The 23,926-nt window shown below is 33.2% G+C and overlaps 1 protein-coding gene, 1 long non-coding RNA gene and 1 pseudogene across 3 annotated transcripts; 2 read left to right on the top strand and 1 right to left on the bottom strand.

The window, feature by feature from the left end:
- Positions 1 to 10,577: 10,577 nt before the first annotated feature.
- On the top strand, positions 10,578 to 11,134 carry LOC147284273 (phytosulfokines 3-like). Its single transcript, XM_086245132.1, has 2 exons — positions 10,578 to 10,741; positions 10,842 to 11,134. Exons 1-2 carry the CDS (start codon positions 10,625 to 10,627, stop codon positions 10,977 to 10,979), a joined length of 255 nt encoding a protein of 84 aa, XP_086101258.1. The 5' UTR covers positions 10,578 to 10,624; the 3' UTR covers positions 10,980 to 11,134.
- A 4,834-nt stretch (positions 11,135 to 15,968) lies between these two features.
- LOC147284274 (uncharacterized) lies at positions 15,969 to 18,667 on the top strand. The gene is made up of 2 exons (XR_015122467.1): positions 15,969 to 16,153; positions 18,228 to 18,667. It is a non-coding gene; the product is annotated as an uncharacterized LOC147284274 (long non-coding RNA).
- A 2,971-nt stretch (positions 18,668 to 21,638) lies between these two features.
- LOC147284275 (protein PHLOEM PROTEIN 2-LIKE A10 pseudogene) lies at positions 21,639 to 23,729 on the bottom strand (annotated as a pseudogene). The gene is made up of 2 exons (XR_015122356.1): positions 23,546 to 23,729; positions 21,639 to 23,374 (listed from the first exon to the last, which is right to left on the bottom strand). The product of XR_015122356.1 is annotated as a protein PHLOEM PROTEIN 2-LIKE A10 pseudogene (transcript).
- Positions 23,730 to 23,926: the final 197 nt, after the last annotated feature.

Here is a 23,926-nt window from a genome sequence, read left to right on the forward strand (position 1 = left end):
CCCTGCCAACCCGTCCAGGCCCAGCTTTCTGCACACCACAGGGACACCGCAGCTGCTTGTGTTTGGTGGCGTAGTACTAAGGGCCTCGGGCTCGACCTCCACTGCTGCACAACCTCTGCAATGGAACAAGTTGGTGCAGCTCCTTGCAAGGGAGTATTGGGAATCAAGAGGTTCGTACCTAGCCATAGCTTTTAGCTAGGGAGTGGTGACTGGTGAGGATGATGACAAAGATTTTAATGGGTTTAATTTATGTGTGCAATTTTGCAATTTAATGCCTTTAATTAAGGTCTAGATAATATATACCTTCCTTGCCAATTTGAGTAAATACTAAGGAACCAAAAAGAAAATCTCAAAACTTTGATTCTCAGCTAATTAATTGATATAATAATTTTTATTTGGAACTCCAACTGACCACGGAGGATACACTGAAATATAGGGGTGGATTCAAAAACTCATGTTTGTGGGAGCGTCATTAGACATTTGGACATGTTAGTCTGTAAAAGACAAAAAAAAAAAAAAAAGTGGGTAAAATTGCCTACGGACACTATAAATTTGTCCATGTTTAAAGAAATGTGTGGTACATTATGATAAAATTCAGTAAAAGAAGCTAAACGTAGTGTAATAATTTAGTGATATTATGCATGTGTTCCATTATATACATCTCAACCATGGATTTGGATCCTCTCATTTTCCCAATGTATCTCTCCTCTTCTTTTCTTTTTCTTTGAAATTGGGGGTATCTCTCCTCTTCTATTTAGGGTTTTTAAGTTTTCTTCACAAAAATTATTCAAAAAATATATATCTCAAAGAGTCAAGGGGACAATTAAGATTCTATTGAAATTAGCTCAATATTTTGTGATGAAATATTAATTATGTCTCATACAGTGCAGTGAGTACAGAGGTGTCTCATACAGCACTTCAGATGATAATTAAAGAAGAAAAGGATAGCTTTATGTTGGAGTAACTTGAAGAATTTACACTAGAATCTTAACACCATAAATTTAGGCACATGTAGTTTAGAAGCTATACTTTGCCTACAAATTAATCTAAGGATCAAAGCAATACTAGCAAGTAATTTGGTTGCCTCAATACAGATTGGTAGTTTGGCACCCTATATATAGTAGAAATTATAAATCGGAATCTTTTAAATGACTAAAACGTAGCAATACTTACAAGGCTGGACTTTAGACCAAAATGTTCCAAGCCCAGCACTAGAGATCACTGCCCAATGGAAGCCCAAGGTCAAGATGGACTATTGAATATGGACTACACTTACATGACTTTCTTTGGAGAGGAGGCTTGATTCCTGACTTCGTAACACAATCACCCTAACAACCCAAAAACAAACATATAATATCTATTGGGTCACGCACAATGGGCTACAGCCCACTAGAAACGGGATACGGCCCACGTGCAATGGACTATGGCCCACAGAAAATGGGCTATGGTCCATGGGCCCATGGCCTATTGACCATCACCCTCCCCCTCTGAAAAGACCCTCTTATTCAATGACTGTAAATACAGGAAATAAAATGAGTGAAATATATAGAGTGAGCCAATATATGAGTACCAAAAGTGCTTACTTACATTGATGGTCATCCTTGATGTAATTCCACCAGACATGAACTATCAGTTACAGAGATTGCAAACATTCCATAGATTATTTAAACTGTCTTTGGTCCAAGTCTTGGTCGTCTTGGTTTCATATGGAAAAAAGAGGACAAGAGTACATAAATGCCAATCCATTTTCAAAATGCACTCCAACAAAAAGAGATTAATTAACTCAGAAAATAGCTAGGTAAGACCCCACTAATAAAAGCTTTCATACTTCAACTGTATTTTCTTGGGTCGACCTTAAAAATTGAAATGTACAATGATGATTGGTCATTGGAATATTTATACTACCCATAATCCTGCTCCAAATTTCGATCTTCAGAGTTCATTTTCCATTTTACATGATTGCTTGCATATAGATATATATATATATATACATATATATATATATGTATTATGTTATCATGCATGTGCTGTATATAAACTTATCCTCAATTATGAAAATAATAATATTTTTGGTATCCCTTTAGAGTCAATTGATTAGTGTATATAGTGGGGCACAAGTGATATATATGGCCTCTTTTGTCATTACAAATCCCTTGCGCCATAATTGTCGTCTACACTTTATATAAAAGAGAGGGTAAACATATGTTGAGGATCATATCTGTTTCTTTTAGTTTGATTTGATATGTTTGTGTTCACACCAAAACACACAGGCTCAGTTCCACTCTTTGACCGCCTTTCGCACGATGTTATTCATCAATAGTGATCAGACTTCCATCCAACCCTCAATCATTAGACAAATAATAATTTGTGTGGAGATGTTTCTAAAAAATAAAAATAAAAAAGCATTTTGCTAAAAAATAATTGGTAATGGGTATTGAGATTTCAAAATCTTTTATTGGCTTCATTTTCTCAAGGTAATAGATTGTCTGCACTCTTATACCATGATAAAATTAAAATATTTAACTTAAAATCAATTGATGCAGGATAAACAAATCCAAGACCTTATATATATCTATTATGCAAGGTTGTATTTCACTGATATGAGATATTACTCTCAACAAGAATTACATGTCACTATTGATTAATTTTAAAAAGATGACATGCATCCAAAAATAAAAAAGTTTCAAATTTGGGCATATATATACAGGCTCGATTAATCACACCGAGCATTAGGTATACATACACCGAGCCTCGGTGTGAGACGTCCGCACCTAAATAAAATTATATATATATATCATCTTTTAATTAAGTGGTTCTGCTACTCAATATTACCGTCTGTTAGGAATAGACTCACAAATTTTCTCCAATCATCAATAACTCCACTTACAAATTATTGATTGTTGATTGCCTTGCACAGCTTTCTCACAAGTCACAACACTTTCACGATGGCCCTCTTTTTTGGTGCAATTGATGGAACGTAGTTTTGGTCACTTCCCAATTTTTTGGTGCGGCTCCATGTCATAATGCTATGTTGAGACAAAACTGGGGCTTGCTAATTTCCACCGACAATTGCAAAGCTTGAAAGACATGTCCATGAATGTGAAAGACAACAAAACCGTGCATATATGTAACTAAAGCCTTAAGGCTTGCCTTGAAAAACAGGCAAATGGGGAAAGGAAATAGAACTCATGCACAGCCACGAGACCCAAATTATTAGAGATTCTCTATCAATCATGTATATATTATCAAGCTAATACCCTCCTTAGCCTCATCTTGAACATGGAGGGACAAAAGTCACAAAAACTACAGAGATATAATAAGTGTATATCATATATATATATATATATATTGTTAAGGAGAATTTTATATCAGAAAAATAAAGATTTACGTAACACAATATATATAAGGTCTATGACCTCTCCATTTATTGTCAATGAATTTTGGGTTGAGTGCTTCAATTTCTTCATATATATAACTATATAACATATATGTTAACAAATAATGAAGATGATATATATGAAAATTCGACGTTGAAACTCATAACCTTCTAAAAACTCTGATACCATATTAGATATATAATCACTAAATTCCAAAAATTTAAACGGTCTCTAAATGGGTGAATAAAATAGTATATCGATCATCAACCTAACAAAAAAAAGTACATAGCGCTCTTATATATATATATATATATATAATTAGAATCAGCTTGTATTGCAGTTGTTGCAGGCCGGGAGCTAAGTTTTTCATGTGTTTATATGCTTTAGTCAAAGCCTGTTTTTGGTTTCATATGTCTGGAATTCAGCAGAAGTGGGAAATTAAAGCTAAGCTTGTAATGTTTCCACTCATGGAGCCCACGAACAATACAATCATATACAGAAGTTGTGGAAAACCTTTATTTCCTGTGAAGTCATGACTGCATGATTACGTACATAGAAGTGCCCCGGGAGCTGATCGATCACTATTCCTCTGTGTGCGGCCTCAAGGATAAGGATTGATTGATTAGATCATTAGAAGGCAACCTTGACCACCAATTTAAAGCAACACGTACCAACATGCATAACATGTTCCATTAATTTGTTGTACATAATAATTGAAGTCAAAATTAAGCAAGTTTTCACGTGTATTTCTAAGTAATTAAATCATATATGCAGAACGTGAAAATCAACTAGAAGACCTTCGTTTGATATCAACATGTAGGATCATACGATTAGCTTTTTTTTCTCTTTCTTTATCAGGTAGAATTAGAAAATAAAAACCTAGCTACATTGGAAGAACCAGTTTGTTGCTTATCAACCTCATATGGAATAAAATATGAAAAAAAAAAATGCTCGACTCCGTTTATGATAGAGGACTGAGTTTTTTTTTTTTTCCTTTTTCTATTTTGATCAAGGAGAATTTGAATTTACGAGAGCTTCAATATTGTAAAGAAAAATACAACTATAATTAGTTAATATAAAAGAGTGATTCCATCTTACAAATGAATTATAATTTTACACGTATATGTCTATTTATTTTGTTTTTTTTTTTTCTGATAGATCATTAGACATTTTTTTTTATAACTGAATACATGTAAGATTGTGATTCTCCCACGGGATCAATGAATTTTTATCTCTATAACATTAATTGTAATTGTAAAGAGCCCAAAGTTGTTCATATATATACACATGCAACAATTGAGCGGAAGAAATAAACTACTGGCAGATTAATTTGTGGCTTATCATGCAGCTAATTCACTTGGAAATTTGTATTGATGACAAATTAATTTTATTGTTTTGTTGGTTCACTTAGCATCAACAGGAAAACTTTGTTTTCATATTTAATATTAATACAAAAAACTGTTGCCAAGGAATTAGCGGAAATTAATTAGTTTAATTTGATTCTAACCAAAATCCTAAATACATATATAATACACTCTTGTATGCTGTACTTTATCTTTGTCCAAAGCCACAATGCTCACTTTGCCTACCAAAGAATTTCCACTTGATGAAAATCTTTTGACTCATATATTCAAGCACTGGCTTTCGGCTGGCACAAAACCCTTGGGATATGTATGTTAAACTCTTTCCATGCATGCCTTTCCCCTACAAATATTAATGTTATCCAATTAGTATTCTCTTCTTTTACTTTTCTAGAACGCTTTATTAATTGCCACAGGTCTTGGTCAACCTCAATAAACAAAGCTATAGATCTTCTGCTAGCTTTATAAATTAATAATAACTACTTGCACCAGATTAGTCTTCTTAAATACTGGATACCGACCTCTAATGATACATTATTGTTATAAACCTATTTAATTGATATATAGCAAACCAAGGTTTTAATTAGCTGAATATTGCATTTGCATGCCGCCAAAACTACGTACCTATAGCTTATTTGTTTTTGTGGGTAAGCTCCTATTGTTGTTATTCACATTAAGCAATCGTCTAACGTTTCAACCAATGTGAATCTGAATCTAAAAGGATAATCAGGAGGTCGTGAGCATATGGTTACCCTAATAACATATATATATCCAAAGTTCCAAGGCTTTCAATTGCCTAGCTGCTCGACATCATTCCAAAGCACTTCAACATATATATAGCTGAACGACTACTCAAAGAGAACAAAGCTGCCCGACTGCTTACTTCAACATATATATTGGTATATACATGTGTGCAGTTGCCCAATCACCCTCAAAGAAAAACAAAGGCTGCCTGTCCACTTTGAAGAACAAAGCTAGGCTGCCCGACAACATATACCACACTTCTTCCATTTTCCTCTGCGTACATGTAAAGCTACCCGAAAAAGTCTAATAAACAAAGAAAAGAAAAGCAGCCCGACTACTCAAATAAGAGAACTTCTTGCCTTCCAGACATCACCATATATTGCCTCCTTTCCCCTTTGATTTTTACATCACAAGCCCAACCAAAACATATATTTTTAAGTACCTAGCTGTTCGACACCATACAAAGGGAGGCTGCCCAATTAATCAAGGACAAAGCTTCCTCGGTTTTGTTTTTGTGTTGATGTCAACATATGGTCCAAACACAGTGTGAATACATATGCTACACTCTTACAAAAAATATCCCTCTATCTTTTTATATACATAATATATGTATGTAGTGTGTATACAAAAATACCTGATCCTTAAATAAGCTATATATAAACCAATTACTTGTACTTTCATATATATCAAATAAATTGGAAATCATTGAGTCATCTAACTGTGATCAAATAACTATATGAACATTATTTTTTACAGAAACATATAAATAGTTGTTATTATAATCAAATGGTTAAATGACTTTTGATTTTAAAATTTTTTTTACAAATATGATCTTTGAAGTGTGGCTTACAAACTGAACGGTTCGGATTATGAGATTACATCTTGTGGTGGGCCCAAAAGGGTGGTTATTTTCGTATTAACTTACTAATCGGTAGCTTTAGAGCATTTTTGTATATAGAATTTCTTATATTTTTTTTTTCTGTCAAATTGTACTTCGGCATAAGTCACGCATGTGATTATGTCATTGGGCAGCATAAGTCTTTTTTTTTTTTTTTTCTGTCAAAGTACTACGGCATAAGTCAGTATTTCATACAGAGAACGTAAAATTTTACCTTACAAATACATTAATCTATTATGCATGCATGCATGTGATCTTGATCGAAAATAGATACTAAGAAGTAAGAATGTTATTAATTGTCTCAATGAGCAGGGTATGTGATTCTTGGATGCCTGAATGGGGCACTTGTAGCCGAATCCAAGTCATATTTGAGTTAATTTCTATCCGTTGTATGTCATAAGTATGCTCCTAGGACTTGTAATCGAGCAGTCCACGTACATTTTAGCAAAGCTTACGCTTGTGTCTCTGAATTTTCATATATGGATAGAAGATGGCTCATCATGATTGAATGATGTACTATTTTCGGATGTTACTCATTCTTGAATCAAAGACATCTTTAAAAGAAAAAGAAAAATCAGCTTATTAGTTTTAAATTGCCGCAAACAATTAAGTTGCTCATTAAATAATGAAATAGTAAACTAGAGGAACCTTCTAGCGGTGGTTGATGTAGATTGGCAGAAGACTGGTTGTAGTACTGCAAGTAGTTATTAGAGAACCCTTTGATGATCTCCTGAATTTGAGGTCGATCAGTTCCACTTTTTGAAGAGATGGGGAAAGATCGAATTAATAAAGTCAATAGCTATCATTACTCATAATTAATCTTAAGCTAAAGATCCTCAAACGGAACGGTTATCTTGCCACTTATTGCTATTCTAAAAGTCTTGATGTACTTGCTTTTAAAAGGGAAAAATCACGAAGGAATTGATTAATGAAAGGCTTCTAGGGCGTTCTAGAATATCGTAGCTGTCAATTGGTACTGAATAATCAACCAAATTAATTAAGAAGCTGAACAATATTATTCAACCATAATTTTTGTGAGTACCCTTAATGTTGATCTTATTAATTAATTAGGAAAATGAGAATTGATTCAAACAATTCGAAAGACAATTGATGTAATAATCCAATTAAATGGTAAACTATATACAGTACCTTGCATTTTGAATCTTTGATAGTGTTTATACACGGAATTAGATTCGATAGATCGCATATCAATCCATTCCAAGGACTAGAAGACAAAATCCATGGAGTTTAGCATTCTTATATATTCTACTCGATCATAGTTGGACAGCTTCAGATCATCATCACATCGATGTCATAATATTCATAGCTTACTTAGTTTATTTTGTTGGATTTTGACCATATTTTCTTATTTGACTATTCTAAGTAAGTAAATATGTATTTAGTTACGTACATCCTTTGAAGTTGTACAATTGTTAGGTCTCGTTTAGTTCATATGATAGGATTTGATAAGATAATGATTAAATTTATGTGTATTCAGAAAAGAAGTTTCTAACTTGAAAAAATAAAATATATTAAGATAGATTCATCATAAGAAGAGACTTATTCCTTCCAATCTCCCCAAAAATGGTGAGATTAAATAATTCATCTTCTTCCCATCTTTTTTATATCTTCGTTCTTTAAGTAGAAGGCATCATCCAGGGACGAATCCAGGATTTTAAAATGGGGTGGGCTAAACTTAGCTTACGAGTGAAACTCGACCGTATAAATGAATTTCATTAGCAAAAAAAAAAGTTACACCTAGTTAGGGGAAACATAATGAGCCTTACCCTAAAAATGTATATCTAAACAAATGAAAAAAATCGCACAAAAAAAAAGATAGCAATACAACAATTAAACATGCAATGCAAATACAATATAATACTATCTAAGTTGGGTCATATGTTTCTTCAAATAGCAAAAATCATTAAGTATCGATACTATTAGAAAATTTTCTTTTAATGTGGATGATCATACAATAATCACTTGTAGACCTATAAGTATGAGTCACTTAGTTAATACCTTGAAAATGAATATCTGCACGTAAAAGACATACAACTTAAATTTAGAATTGCATGTCTATTGTTTATATGTTCCCAATTTTTCAAATCCCAACTTGATAGGTTCCCAATTTAGAATTTTATATTGTTTTATATGTTCCCAATCAATTTGTAATTTAACCATCACAATAATCAAGCTATAGTTTAATCAAAAAAAGAATCAAACCCTAATTTAATTATAAAAAATAATCAAAGCTCTAATTTTAAAATTGCAAAAATTTCTAATTTTAATAGATAGTTGAGCCAAGAAAAAAGAGTATAGAGATTGGGTGCAAATACATATATAATACCTTGGCGGCTTGGCACCCCTTGGAGATTGGAGGGTTGAGCTATTTGTGTGGGGCCGGGGAGATAAGTTTTGGAGCTGCAGAGGAAAGAAGTTGGAGCAAGTGCGGATCTATGGGCTGTTTTTGGGGGGAGTGGAAGTAAGTAAAAGTAATTTTTTTTCATCAAACAAAGAGGCAGTAGCTGCAGCATGTGAGAAGTTGTTCTTCAGCAGAAAAAAAAAAAAATACTTAAACTGTGGGTAGTGGGCTACTGTGCTTGGGATGGAAATTGGATGGGCTAAACTACCTAGGTAAGCTAAAAACCCAGAAAAAGAGCATGGGCTGCAGCCCATGCAGCCCACAACGTGCATTCGTCACTAGCATCATCTATGTTCTTCCTTGAATATATATGAATTTAACTATTTAATTTATTTAATTCTATTATGATCTTAATCTTAATTTCAGTATTAATAATATTGTGAAATTATCACTATGAACCATGATAAATTAGATAGCATGAGATCAGAGCATTTTCATTTCTTCGCTCATAAGTCTCTTTGTAAAGCTGAGTTGCTTTGCTGCGATGGAGTCTTTGACATAATTAGCTGGACACATTCATTGTTTTTCAGCTTTATTCGTTAGCCAACAAGGAATCAATTTTGGATTTAGTACCCTTTTTCTTTAATGACCAAAGAAACCTCTTCATGTTGTTCAAACGTAAGTCGGCTAAATACTAAATCCATCCCCGGCGATATCAACGATTTCAAACCCTTTTGTGTTTTATTATTGCTTTTGTTTCTGCGGTCGCCTTTAATTCCACCGTTTTATTAGGAATGTATAAAAATTAATAGAAAATTAAAATTAAATACTAAATTTCAATAATTTTTTAGTATAGCACGAAAATTATATAATATTTTAATTTAACTACTAAATTTAAATGTAGTTTTTTAAATTATGTCACAAATATGTTACCCTCTTTGATTTGAACTTTTTCCATTTAACATTTTTGTCCTTTGGCCCACATATAATGGGTGTTAGTTAAAATTTATAAGGTTTTAATAAAATTGCCCTTGAAACTTTTATATTATCTTGAAAATTTGTTAATGTAATATCAACTTCAAATTTAGTTGTGACTAAACGACAGTCACATCTAAATTGTGAGACAGTCACAGTTAAGTTGTGACTTAATTAAAATTTTTTTAAAAAAATTATATTACAATATAGTATAAATAGAGATCAAAATAATATTTTTATTCAAAATAATACATAGTATAGTAGTGTGAGTTGTCTATTTCAATTTACCAAGACAGTCACAATTAAGTTGTGACTGAATTGATTTTTTTTTAATACAATATAGTATAAATTAATGTAATATTTGTGAAATAATATTATTTTTATTTTTTTTATTGTAGTGACATGTGATGTAATATTTGTAAATTATAATACATTTTACTTTATTATTTTGTTTGACTTTTCAACTAGTATCTAATCTAAAATGTTATTTAATTTTGGTACTAAACTAAAAAATTATTGAAATTTAGTAGTTAAAATCAATGGACCTAAAAATTAAAGCAAATGAAAATAAAAAGTTCACATTTTACAATTATGTTTTAGTATTGTCTTACTCATCAAATCATCAAATAATGTGACTGTTTCGTTAAATCTGAATTTATTTTGAAATCGTTTGTTTTCAACAAATAAGATATTAATACGTGTGCATTCATACATAATTTCTATACAAGTATATAAATTTTGGGTCTATAATACTTTGTTACAGAAAGTCACCCTTCCCCTTCTTAGTTCACACTTCACACGACCACATATGTCATCATCTAATTTCTATAAATACATTGATCTCACTCTCTTGTCTTTGTGTCCACCAAGTTATATCCCTACCCTTTCTAGAACAAAACAAAGAAAGATGGCCAGAGTGAAAGCCCTGTTTTTCCTAGCCCTCCTCCTCTGCTCTACTTCAGCCTATGCAGCCAGACCAGAACCAGCTTTTTCAGCACCAAATTCTGCCAAAACCCAACTTGGGGTTAGTTGAATCTTCATGTTTTTCATGTTCTTAGTCTTGTGTATGCATTTTTATTACTGGGTTTATGAGATTGATGTGTTTGTTTTTTTGTGTTGATTAGGGCGTTGAAACAGAGCAAGTTGATGAGGTGGTGGTGGATGAGAGCTGTGAAGGTGTTGGGGAGGAGGAGTGTTTAATGAGAAGGACTCTGACTGCTCACATCGACTACATCTATACCCAGAAGCATGATAAACCATGAACTTCTTTCGTTCACTACATGTATTGTGATTATCTTTGTAAGACTAGTTAGCAATAACAAGAAATGTTCATGACTACCAATCTAGCTGATATAAGTTTCTCAATGTTTTTTTGGGGAACTGGGTTTGAATTATTATCATAATCCTTTTGTTTTTATTCTTAGTTTTTACCTGCAGTGATTTGAGAAAGAGAGTGGCAAAAGAGAAAACATATGTGCACAACTTGAAAACCATAAAAAAATGGCTCTCTTATAGCATAACTATTTTCATCTGCTATAGTGGGAATGATCCTTTCATAGTGGTAAAGAATGATGACCAAATGGGAGAGGACAGTCTTCTTAGTATTTTTCAGATTGTTAAAATTATATTAATTGGTTAATATTCTTTTATCACAATTTTGAGTCTCACGACATAATTATAAGAGAAAATTATGTTCCCATATTGTCTAGAAAAGAACATTTTTGTATCAATTTTCTTCTACCAAAATGTCGTGCTCACTAGCGAACCTATGTAGAGGGGAGTGGTGTCTGTAATCCATTCACTCCCATCCAACAAAGTTTTATCTATTAATTTATTTTAGCAATTCAGTTTATTTATTTATATGTTTTTAAGATGTTCAATAAAATGCCTCAAAAAACTGAGATAAGCAACTTGTTCAATTGCTTCTTCTGCCCAACAAGTTGCTTAATGTTGCCCATTTTGCATGTGATTGCCATCTGTTTATTTCCTGCTGCTTTCAACTGCCACTTTGCTTTGTCAAATTAATTGGGAGTTAATTACCTAGGAAGTAACCAGAAAAAGTGGTACAATTAGTGAGTGTAGTTGGAACTGCTTGTAAATTTAATGCTGGCCTATTTCTCACTCTCTACCAGCATGTAAGATATTCATTGTGAACAACTACTTTAAGTAATTGCAACTTGGGGTTTTTCGTTGTTTTTTTCCAATTAAAGATCGAGGAAAAGCAACAAAAAGGCAAGTGTTTGACGATGGTTAATGGTTGAGTAACAAGCCATTAATTAATTCCAACATATTTGCTGAATAATTAACATCCAACTCAATAGTTTTAAGTTAATAAGTAAAAGGGTTGATTTGATGCCCTCCGCCAGCTAGTTATTGAAGTCCAAAACTATCTAAGTTGATGATCGAGTTTGAAAAAATTAGGTAGGTTCTAAATAATAGACTGGATTTTCTACTTTTTTTTTTGTTTGGCTTTTAATAAGGATAGGCAATAAAAGAGAGAAAAACTTCTCTGCAAAAGGATAAATATGATGAGCATGTATCACCATCCAATAATATTATAATATCTATATTTTTATGCCTCATCACATTAAAGTTTTTCTAATTTCAAGAAAAGTTTTGTCTCTTGAAATACCAGATCATCTCTTATCCATGTTACATGGAAGTTTCTCTCAACCAAAAATGCAAGAGATTCATAACAATTTTTTAGTATGAGTGAAGTTACATAAACACTTGAATTTTACATAATTAAGATTGAAACAAACAAAAACAAGACAAGTAGAGAATTCAAATCTCTGTGTATTTGATGAGTCAATGAAACTTAAACTTGAGGTGAGATAGTGGCAAAAAAAAAAAAAAAAAACTTGAGGTGAGACATCTCATGCATGAAAAATTATTGCATGTGACTGTAACACTACGTGACATGCTAATGTGTTCTTACCAACCTATTTAGATTATATAAATTCAAATCAATTATATATCAATGGTGATCGGTAAATAAATTTCTGATCTAAAAGTTATAGTTATTAGAGGATTCAATGAACTCAATAGAAAATATCCTCTTGTCAAAAAGGCTAATATATTATATTGACAAATTATCAATTTAGACTATTGATCAAGTAAATTTTTAATTTAAGATGCAGTATCATATTTGATGTCTTTCAATAAAGTATTACTCTAATTTGGTACTTAAATCAGAAATCGTATCTAAACATATCTTGTGCACTTCTTATTATTTTGTTGCCTGCTATTATGTTAATTAAAAGCTTAGAAAAAAAATATTAATAAAATGAGTGTATATACTTATCTGTCTTGTTTGTGAAGTTGTTAAAATTTGGAACTCTACATGGTGGCCTCCCCTCCCACTTATCGTTATGGGCCACTCTAGCATTTGACTATTCGAACTGCACGCTCAAATTTTATGGTCCTTGCATTGCATCCGTTGAACTTTATATGTTAGTCGCATAGCTGCTATATAATTAATCAATTAATTAGTATCTATGCAAATTAACTCTAACTCTAAGGTATTGGAGAAGTTAGTTCAGAGGTATAACTGTAAATTTAGATATTCGAGTTCGAGTTTCTAGTTTGACCTTTAGAGCCAGACAACAAGAAAGGTAAAATCTCTTATGAATCCTCTAAGTTTGGCATAGATTGTCTATCTTTAACCGGTTTAAAGGATTAGTCTAGTGTGCAAAAATTAGCCAAGACATCCTTGATTACCAAGAAAAAAACACTATATAATTGCCATTGTTTGAGCATTCATCTAACAACAAAGTTTTACTCCAAGATTACATGCATATTTGTTAAATAATAATGTTATAAAGCTTATATGCCCATCGGCGATCACTAAGTTAGAGTATATATATAAATCTATGTTATTTTATTAGATAATCTGATAATATAACAAAATTATGTTGTTAATCAATTTTTTTTTTTTATTGAAGGGGAAGGGGGAAGGTTCAAACTCAGGTGTTTAGGGGAAAATTTTTATCCTCAGCCAACTAGACCGACCACAATTTACTGTTGTTAATCAATTCAATCTATAGTTTATAAAAGAATATTTTTGCACTGAACAATATATATAAGTAATACTAAAATTAATAAAAGTGTAGATGTGCCGTGCCGTGATTAAAATTGCATGATCCTAAAATAGAATGTGAAAGCCGATTCACCAACCTTATTCTAGTCAACTGCCTCAGGATAGTAGTAGCTTTTCAACTTGCCAATGCGCGTGGGCCCATCCCATGCTATACGTTCTATACTTATATAGTGGTCCTCCAAACCAAGTCGGCTTGTTCTAGTAGAAATGGAAAATGCAAAAGCAACCATCTCATGTGTCAAACTATGACCAAGAAATATTGTTTGGATAAATACCCGTCCAACATTGAGAATAATAACTTACGACAATAATATTAAGAGATAATTAAGTTTAAGTTTTTTTAAAAAATAGTTTTTAGATAGAGATTGGAGGTGTTTTAAAATTTATAAAAAATTATTTTAATTTATAATAAAATTATTTTAATTTATAAGAAAATCATTTTAATTCATAATAAAGTCGTTTTAATTTATAAGAAAATCCTTTTAATTTATAATAAAGTCTTCCACCGATTTGAATGATATTTTTCTTCCTAGGGTGTAGAGTGGGCTTTGTAGAGGCTGTATCCGCCCAAATTTCCAGAGTTAAAATTTAATATAAAGCCGTCAAAAAAGAAAAATAAAATGACTTGATTAAAAATTCTAAATCACTACCGGTCTTAGTTTAAGAAAAACTCATAAAATATACTGAAGTCTAAGTCTTCATAATATTAATACAAAGTAAAATTTGAGCTATCATAATTTGTCAACAAAGAGTATCATAGTAATTATTTAATTAGATAAAACATAGTATACTTAGTATTATGTAAGTCTCTGGAGATGAATGTATCTCGAAATATTGCAACAATATAAAGGAGGTGCACAATGCATTGGGTCTACATCTTGAGTAAAATCGTGGGTTTAATGCTACAAGCGCATGACTCGTTTCTCAATTATAGAGTCGTGGACCATATATATCATGTAAAATAATTTGCCCAGTCTTGTTTGTTAATTGATTAATGACCCATAGAACCATTCCAAAGTATGCCTTAATTTGATGGATCGGGCCAACTTGATTAGCTTGTAGCAATTTTCGACATGACATAAATCTAACACAAAATTACTAGCTTAAGATTGACTTTTCCTTAATCAAACTAAAAAAAAAAAAATGACGAGTGATTCTTTCATTTGATATATTTTATGAGACATGCTCTCATAATCAGGTGAGATTCACAATATATGAGACCCACTTTATTATTAGAAAGAGGAAATTACAGATTTAGTCCAGTTATTTTATACCTAGTTCAATTTTGGTCCACAATCTTTTTTAAGTTCTGTTTTGGTCCACTAATTGTTTCACTTGTTCAATAAAGGTCCAGATTTGTTTTATCAAATTTGGCCTGCTTTTTACCCTATCAAATCTCACCCAAATTCAGCAAATATATACTTGTTTTAAAGCTATGCATTTCTTCTTTACAACCATATAAAGATCATTCAAATTGGAGTTCTAAAACTCAAGATAATTGACCCTAAAGTAGGGTACCCAAAACTGCCAATTTTTCAAATTTCACCAAATCTCAATTCTCTTAGATTATAATACTCCAAATTTGTTTTTATGACTAAGAAATGATGAAATATAACTTATACTTCAATTATAATTGAATAAAACACAACCCAAAAGATTTAAAGTCACAAATCTGGACCTTTATTGAACAAATGAAACAATTAGTGGACCAAAACAGAACTTAAAAAAGATCGTGGACCAAAATTGAATTAGGTATAAAATAAGTGGACCAAATCTGTAATTTTCTCTATTATAAAATATCTCATATGATATGCCGGCTATTGTGCGGACATCTGCTTGAGATATAAATAGATCTAACAGCCCACAAAACTATACCCTATAATTAAAAAGGATAAACATGTCGGTGTAACGGCCCATATTACATATATATCCCTATGCTATGTACTGTCGGCACCATAAGACAATCGGTGCAAAATGATACAATCCAAACACAACATGATGCAACTTGTTGTCATTCATTGACGGACCCAGACTCAAACAGTCACACTTGTTAATGGGCTTTAGTCCCGAGTCCATTAGTTTTCTGACCAACCCAAACAGAATTGAATCTGACATCTGAACCTACCAAAAAAAAAAAAAATGACGAAACAAATTTCCAAAAATTGCAGCAACCGATCTGAATAAAACCTCTAAAACCCTCAAAAAGCAATAAGCTGAAAAACCCTGAATCTTGAAAAGCAAAAGCACACAAATTGCAAGAGATACCAGAGTTGTTGTATTGAAAATGTTTGGTAGAAGAAAATTCCTCTCGTTTCCTTTGGTGATTGGAGCAGTCGTGTAAGTTCCTTTTTCTTTAGTTCAAAAGTTTATTTCTTTACAAATGAATTTGAGTTTGATAATTACAAAATTGAGCTATCCCTTTATGTGATATTGAGTTTATCAGCTGCGCTGCACAATCTTTAAGTTGAAGAACGCTCCAATTTGGTCTGTTAGGTTTGGCCCAGATTGATATGCTTACACATATTTAATAGTTTTTTTAATGACCCATTATTTAGTTCCTTTTTCCAATCTGATTTGCTTGACTATAAAAATGGTAATTCATGAATGGGAAAACATGTATGGATCAATGTTTTAATGTGTTTTGGATATCACAATGTTTATTCTTATCATCCATTTACATAGTGAATTAGAAATGGAAAAAGGGAAGGTAAATGGCAAGTGAAGTTTTATAGAATGCAAAAAAATTGTGTTCCCTTTTCCACTGTTAATTAAAGCAATGAAAAGGGAAAACAAAATCATTACTGTGGGTGTCTTTTAATATTTGTGATGACTGGTTATTAATAGAATTCAGGACATTTGTATTAAGAGTTAACGCATAAGATGTTCCTCTAGATTCGTTGAGATCTCCTTCGTAAGCAATCCAAAATGTGGCTATAATGCTGCGCTCATAGGAAAGCTAGGCTTAGTTTACGAGTAAATTCTTCAATGACAAAGATTGTTTGCAGCAACCATTGTTTTCCTCTTGTTTATATTGTTTTGCTTTTGTTGTTATTTTCTTGTATCATTTTCCTTACGGTTTTTCCAACGGGGAATTTGGGAACCAGGGGTTGATATAACAATCTGCCTTTTAAAGGGATCTCAAATAGAACACCATGCATTATTTTCAAACCCTAGTTGAAGTCAAAGTATTCAAAATTGGAGCTGTCTTTTTGGTCCACTGTAAAAGTATTACCCGTGAGCAACTTATCAATTATCAGAGGTTTAATTCTGTTATCTCGTTCCATGAATTATCAATATGTTTGATATTATCTTAGCAGCAACCACTATGGTGTGGATCACAATGTCTATTTGCCTTTTTTCAAAAAGAAACAAAAAATAAGGATTCTTCTATCTGTTTATTGGTTTGGTGATATTACACTCTTGAAATAGAGGTACTTCTGTCGCTGGGTATGTCTGTTATTGTGCATGCATATCATGTTTGTGTTCTAAATTCTTGAGATGGGATTTTCAATAGGTAGTAATGGGGAGATCTTGAAGCATACTGGTGCAGAAAGTTTAGTGAATTTTGCAGAAACAGTTGAATTACTAAACATAACCTGCCTCTCTTATTTGCACCTCTACCAGAAAGCGTATATTGTTCCTTTTACTATGATTTCTACACATGATGAATCTGTATTCTGTATTGAGATATACAAGCCCTCTAGTTGAATGAATTTCAGAATTGTAGCCTGACTCTTCTAACTGCATTACATCCCATGGCTTCTTTTCACTAATTCATTGGTCTTGTCTCTGTTTTTTCAGTCCTATATCTAGAGAAAATTATCTAACATTAAGACTGGGAGACCTTCGTCTAGATGACTGTTAACTAGGGGATTATTAAAAGAAATGCATTCATATCAGATAGAGCCATGGTTGTGTATTATGACACAGAATGGAAATGAAGGTAGGCTAGATCCTATTATGGAGGAATCTAAGTTATCATAAAAAATTAAATTGGGTTCATGATCCAAATATTATAGGTGATAAAACCTAGAAGATGATAAAGCTTCAGCATAGTTGGTAAAACAATGTGGGCAACCTTCTGCTTTAAATGTCCAGTGGAAAAAAAGGGAGCAAGGGGGCTTTCTTCTCCTGACTGAAATTTCAGCTAAGAATGGGTTAAACAAAGTATTAATGTTGTGTTGATATTTCTGTCATTTATTTTATAAGAATAGTTCTGTCATTTAGCCTCCTTGAGAGTATCATGGTATGGTGTTAGTGTGCTTTATTTTGTTCCCCTCAAATTTGCAGCCAGCCTTAGAAACTTGTATTCCTGATGGAATCTGCTTCAAATTTTAAAATGTTCCAATGTGATTGATCTGATTTTAAGTGACATTCAAGATGACTCAATAGAGGTATATGGCGTGTGCAGGATTGGAGTTGTTTCAGGCAAGGCAATATTTGGACCCCCACTTGATGACTACTGGAAAAAGAAGCATCAGGCCGAGACATCTGCAAAGGAGACTGATTCAAGCTCAACTTAACCGATATAATATCGGATTTCCTCATGTTTGATCGTATCATAGATGTGCAAATAGGGGGATGGTAATTAATTCGACTTTTGCCCTCTACCAACCCCATTAGAAGGATGAAGGCAACAGCTAAGTTTCGATCATCTGGGATCCCCGACTGTTTGTTGAAACTGTCATAGTCTAAGAAGAAACTACCTTGAATTTGCTCAATTGTATTTGAGCTTTGCTGATATAAATTGCCCTGCTGTAAAATTATTTTTTGAGTTACAGACCAATAAATATAAAAAAGGCTTGTACATTTTTTTATCTTTAAATAATATTCTTTTCCATTCAAATTCTTAACGATGCTTCATTGCTTCCTATAAATCCTTGCTTTCTCTTGGCATCTATTCTATATATAGAAGGGGGCTGACCTGGATTATTGAAGAAGTAGAATATTTTTTTGGAACTTTATCAATGGAATATTCTGTTTCCATAATAATAAGACACAGAAAATTAGACTACTTTCTGTGCAAAAAAGTATCTCAAGTTTGGGGTTTGTTGCAAGTTCATACCTATATTCCAAAGTTGGCTTTAAGCTTAGTTAAAAGTTGGCTTTAAGCTACCTCAACTAAGGGTTTGTTGTAAGTTCATACCTCTTATTCAAAAGTTGGCTTTAAGCTTAGTTAAAAGTTGGCTTAAACTTTAAGCTACCTTAACTAAGCGACGTTGGCTTTAAGGTACCTTAGTTAGTTTCTTCATCCATTCTCCCGTTAAGTTCTAAATTGGCAAACCGCTGGATGCCAAATGGCCTAAAAAAATGCCACGTGATCTGATACTATGCCATGTAACATAAAATAATATAAAATTAATTAGGGTTAAATACATTTTTGGTTCACGAACTTTGCGCGGTTTCTCAATTTGGTCCACCAATTTTGAAATGTGACAAAAATAACCCCGAATTATCCAATTTGTGTCAATTCAGGATTTTCCGTCCAAATATCTAACGGAAGCTGACGTGGCCGTTAAACGCTGACGTGGCGCACTGAATGTGCGCCACGTGTCACCTCTTTTATTTTATTTTCAGATTTTTTCTATTTTCCTATTTTTATAAACTTTAAAAATTAATTAAAAATAGCTCCGGACTCATAAAAATACATGGAAAATTCCTACGATCTCGCCTTGACTAGTACTAATTTATTATGAGGCCAAATTACCAATTTGCCCTCTGAGAGTTTCCAGAAAATTTGGGAAGTCCAAATTTATTTCTAAAAAATTAAAATACTCTAGACTCTTTGGAAATTTATAGAATAATCTCCCGAGCTTCAAAAAATACGAGGTTTGCACCGTTGGTCTTCTAAAAACTAACACTACCTTTCTCGTGAACACTTACTACCCAAAAGACCTCTCGGTCTTAGAGGAAAATAAATTTTCCTCTATAAAATAAATTTGGACTTCCCAAATTTTTTAGAAACTCTCATAGGGCAAATTGGTAATTTGGCCCCATAATAAATTTGGACTCGTTAACACGAGGTTGTAGGAATTTTCCATGTATTTTTATGAGTCCGGAGCTATTTTTAATTAATTTTTAAAGTTTATAAAAATAAGAAAATAGAAAAAATCTGAAAATAAAATAAAAAAGGTGACACGTGGCGCACATTCAATGCGCCACGTCAACATTTAACGGCCACGTCAGCTTTCGTTAGATATTTAGACGGAAAATCCTGAATTGACACAAATTGGATAATTCGGGGTTATTTTTGTCACGTTTTAAAATTGGTGGACCAAATTGAGAAACCGCCCAAAGTTCGTGGACCAAAAATGTATTTAACCCAATTAATTAAAAGTAATTAATAAAGTTAAAATAAAAAAACACAAAACCAACCAAAAAACTTGAAAAATAATAAACAACAAAATAATCAAAATTATTTAGCAACCTAGAATTTAACCCCCCATCAACCCAGATCGTAGCCCCTCTCCACTTTCCCCCTTTCTTCTTCTTCTTCTAATGATTTTATTGCAGTGGGGTTGTGCTTTTAACGATTTGCAAATTTATTATATTATAATGTTTTTTATTTTTTTGGTTGATCTTTTGTTTTTTTAATTTAATTTTATATTATTTATATTACATGGCATTATGTCAGGCTACGTGACATATTTTTAGGCCATTTGGCATTTTGTTGTGTGTGGGTCATTGCCACATCATCACTTAATGGGAAAATGGATGAAAAATCTAACAGAGGTACCTTAAAGTCAACGTCCTTTAGTTGAGGTAGTTTAAAGCCAATTTTTGAAATTGGAGTATCGACTTGCAATAGACCCCAAATTTGGAGAAATTATTATTTGTAATCGATACACTGTCACGTGGTGTAACCAATCCAACGTGTCATAATATAAGTGGATATTATTAATACTATACCCTATTAATATAAATATATCGTCCAATAATAACCTTATACATTAGATTGGTTACACCACATAACGTTGTATCGGATACATCTAATAATTTTTCACAAAGTTGAAGTAATTTTTTGCAGTTTGCCCTTTGTTTAATAATAAAATTAAAAACCATTCCACTAACAAGAATCCAAAATCCTAAAAGTAGCTGTAGTTTATGAGAAAAGGCAAAACTATCCAAAATGGGTGATGTGTTTGACATCATTCTGAGAATACAAGATGATGTATGGATTAGGATATGGAAATAAACATTGGCCTCTAGTATAACTTCCCAACCCAATAGCAATTCTTATTTGACTTCTGTTGTTCCTTCTTACCAACAAGGCAAGCAAGTTTCCATGCAGCATTACACAACTAACAAGGACCTATCTACTTTTAGGCAGATGTATGTTATTTTCGGACAAATAGCAACAAACTTCTATAGCTGCGAGAGTAAGACTCCAAGTACACGAATACACTATGGCCGAAAATACAACTAAAAACTAAATATGATTAACACAACATAATATAAATCAACACAAGTAGCAATCTACGAGAATGAAATGGTTTACTATACCAATTGCAATCCATCCGAACAGATGTTTTGAAGCTTGATACTACTCCTGGTTAAGTTTGCTTCTATGCACAGAATGGGTTGCATCAAATTCACTGTGAATTGCAGTGGACTTTGAAATCTCTGAGTTGGTCTGGCAGAAATGAGAATCTCAAATTGAGAGGAATTCCCAGCAGGTTACCATGCAGAGTTATAAAACAGCTTGATATACACACTGCTACACATAGAACCAACACCTACACCTATCTCTTCTAAAGAATGGAGAAGAAATTAAAAAATAAAATAACATGTAAATTGTATACTCAGTGTGGCTGCACAAACAAAAGTAACAGATAGCTGCAATTATATATAAGAACTTCCAAATTTTCCAATTTCAAGTATATTGTTTATCATTCAGCTGTAATACCAGACCAAATCTTGATTCCATTGCCCAAAGAACAATGGATTTTCTTTCTTTACAAATTATAAAACATTTGCTCTCACAAACATCAATAGAAATTCTCGATCAGTTAACTCCAGTCCTAAAGAAATTTGTGGATTTTGGACAAAATATAGACAGGCATCCACCAAACAAGCAGTTGCACAAAAAGAATTTTCGCACACATACTTAACAAGCTAAGCTGCCACCAAAATCCCATGGACTGTCTATTACGTGTAAACACAAAGATAGACATATGGTAGCAATAACAGAGGACTTTGCAACAGCATATCTCACAATCTCAAGACCCCTGTCAACAGTTTCCTCACGAACAGAATTAACACGTTGTTTCATTCGATCAAATAGTTTCTCCAACAAAAAATCCAAGAATGATCTAACTGTTTCAAATGTAACCCTCCCAGTCAAGTCAAGAACAAGCCTCCTATTGCTTGGCACTGCCAAAGTAGAGGACACTTTACCAATCCACCCACTATCTTTTCTCTGACCATGTACATTTCTTGCTCCTGAACTCATTGATAAAGCCTGTTGACTCAATTCCTCATCTCTAGCTGGAGTTAGGCCTTCATCAATAGCCAAATAAGAACTCGAATTCAAATTCAATGAGTTCCCATTTGAAGTTGAATTTGTTAACACTTGGTGAGATGTTCTGACAAGAGTTTCCACCGCACCATTACAGACGGATAACAACATGTCTCTCACTTTTGTTTCGTGCTTGGGGTTAGTTAACCCAGAGAAGACTTCATCATAGGAGTTGATATCCATAGTCTTGTCAAGATAAACAGCAACCGCTGTGCTCACAAATAACTGGATACAATCACCAATTAGGTCTCTGCACTTTTCGCCACAAACCACATTCACCCATCTTGGAACATCATTCATTTCCGAAACAAAATGGTCCATACTTGCGGAATTGTTTGAATTAGACCCTCCACCAGACTGGCCATCTGAATAGAAAGCTAATACCAAATTCCTAGCAAAGCTTCCAACCACAACCGAAGAAAAACCAGACCCAGCAGTGGTAAAAAGCTTATCCATAACCTGGTCTGTGAAGCCTGAATTACTAGAAACTCCATCATCACCATGACTCTTCGTTTCAGATCGATAACCCCGCAAAACTCCCAAAGTTACAGCCTGTGTGGCCTTAATAACTGACTCTGAAAACTCCTCGGACCTTGTGATTTTCGAAACTTGCTTCAAGCTATTTGGAATTTGGTCAGAATCAGATTGCAGAAAGTCCTTCAAAGCTTTAGAGACAACTCCTATTGACTCAGCGGAGTCTGAAACTACTTCGGCTATAGAAACCAAAGCACCTATAAGCTTTAAAATTCTTTTTCTTTTTTGAGACACTGAAGGCAAGTGATAAACCCTATACACACCATAACCAGAGAAGCCTAAAGCGGCCATTACAAAGAGCCACTTCTTCCTTTTCCGGGCCTGATCAAAACCCTTTTTCACCAATTTCAGGTCCATCAAGAATCCGAAATCTCAAGGACCCAATTTTGATTTTGATTGAAGCTTTAAACCCGCTATTAAGTTCCTTAGAAAAGACTGTAAAGACGAGGATTTTACCTCAACTGAGTCCCCAATAGTTGAGGAAAGGTTCTCTGTTGTGCATGGTCCTAATGAAACGAAAAATCAATAAGATTCTATTATTTTCAAGATAGCCATTCAAATGGGCAATTGGGTTGTTATGGGGAGGACGTTTATAAAGTTTATTATCACCATGTCACAGAGAGAGAGAGAGAGAGAGAGAGAGAGAGAGAGAGAGAGAGAGAGAGAGAGAGACGGACCTGTGTGTGAGAGTGAGAAGGGGATGATGACCCAAAAGCAGTTGCAGAGGGAGATAGATAGGCGTCTCGTGCTGGAAATGAAAAGCGACTATGACCAATTGCGTGTACTACTTGTTTCTCTGGTTCTGATTTCTGAATGGATGAGAAGGCCAACGATCATCAGCTTCATTTCTCAGTTTAACTACCACCATAAACTTTATTTATTATTTCACTGTCAATAGATTCAGCTCAAAGACTCATAGGCCATGTGATGTGACTTCTAAGCATATGGACCAGGCCGTGGGCGGTTGGGCCAAACCTAAATGTTTTATCTTCTCTCTGTTTTTAGAATATCGAAATTTTTAGCAAAATGAACTTAGGACTTCGGCACTTTCCTCCTTT

Source organism: Dryas octopetala, chromosome 5 (genome assembly GCF_963921425.1).
Source record: "Dryas octopetala chromosome 5, drDryOcto1.1, whole genome shotgun sequence".
Taxonomy (NCBI): Eukaryota; Viridiplantae; Streptophyta; class Magnoliopsida; order Rosales; family Rosaceae; genus Dryas; species Dryas octopetala.

Coding starts and splice junctions, on each gene's coding strand:
- LOC147284273 (XM_086245132.1), top strand. CDS start 10,625: ATGGCCAGAGTGAAAGCCCTGTTTTTCCTAGCCCTCCTCCTCTGCTCT. Junction 10,742..10,841: donor CTGCCAAAACCCAACTTGGG/GTTAGTTGAATC, acceptor TGTGTTGATTAG/GGCGTTGAAACAGAGCAAGT.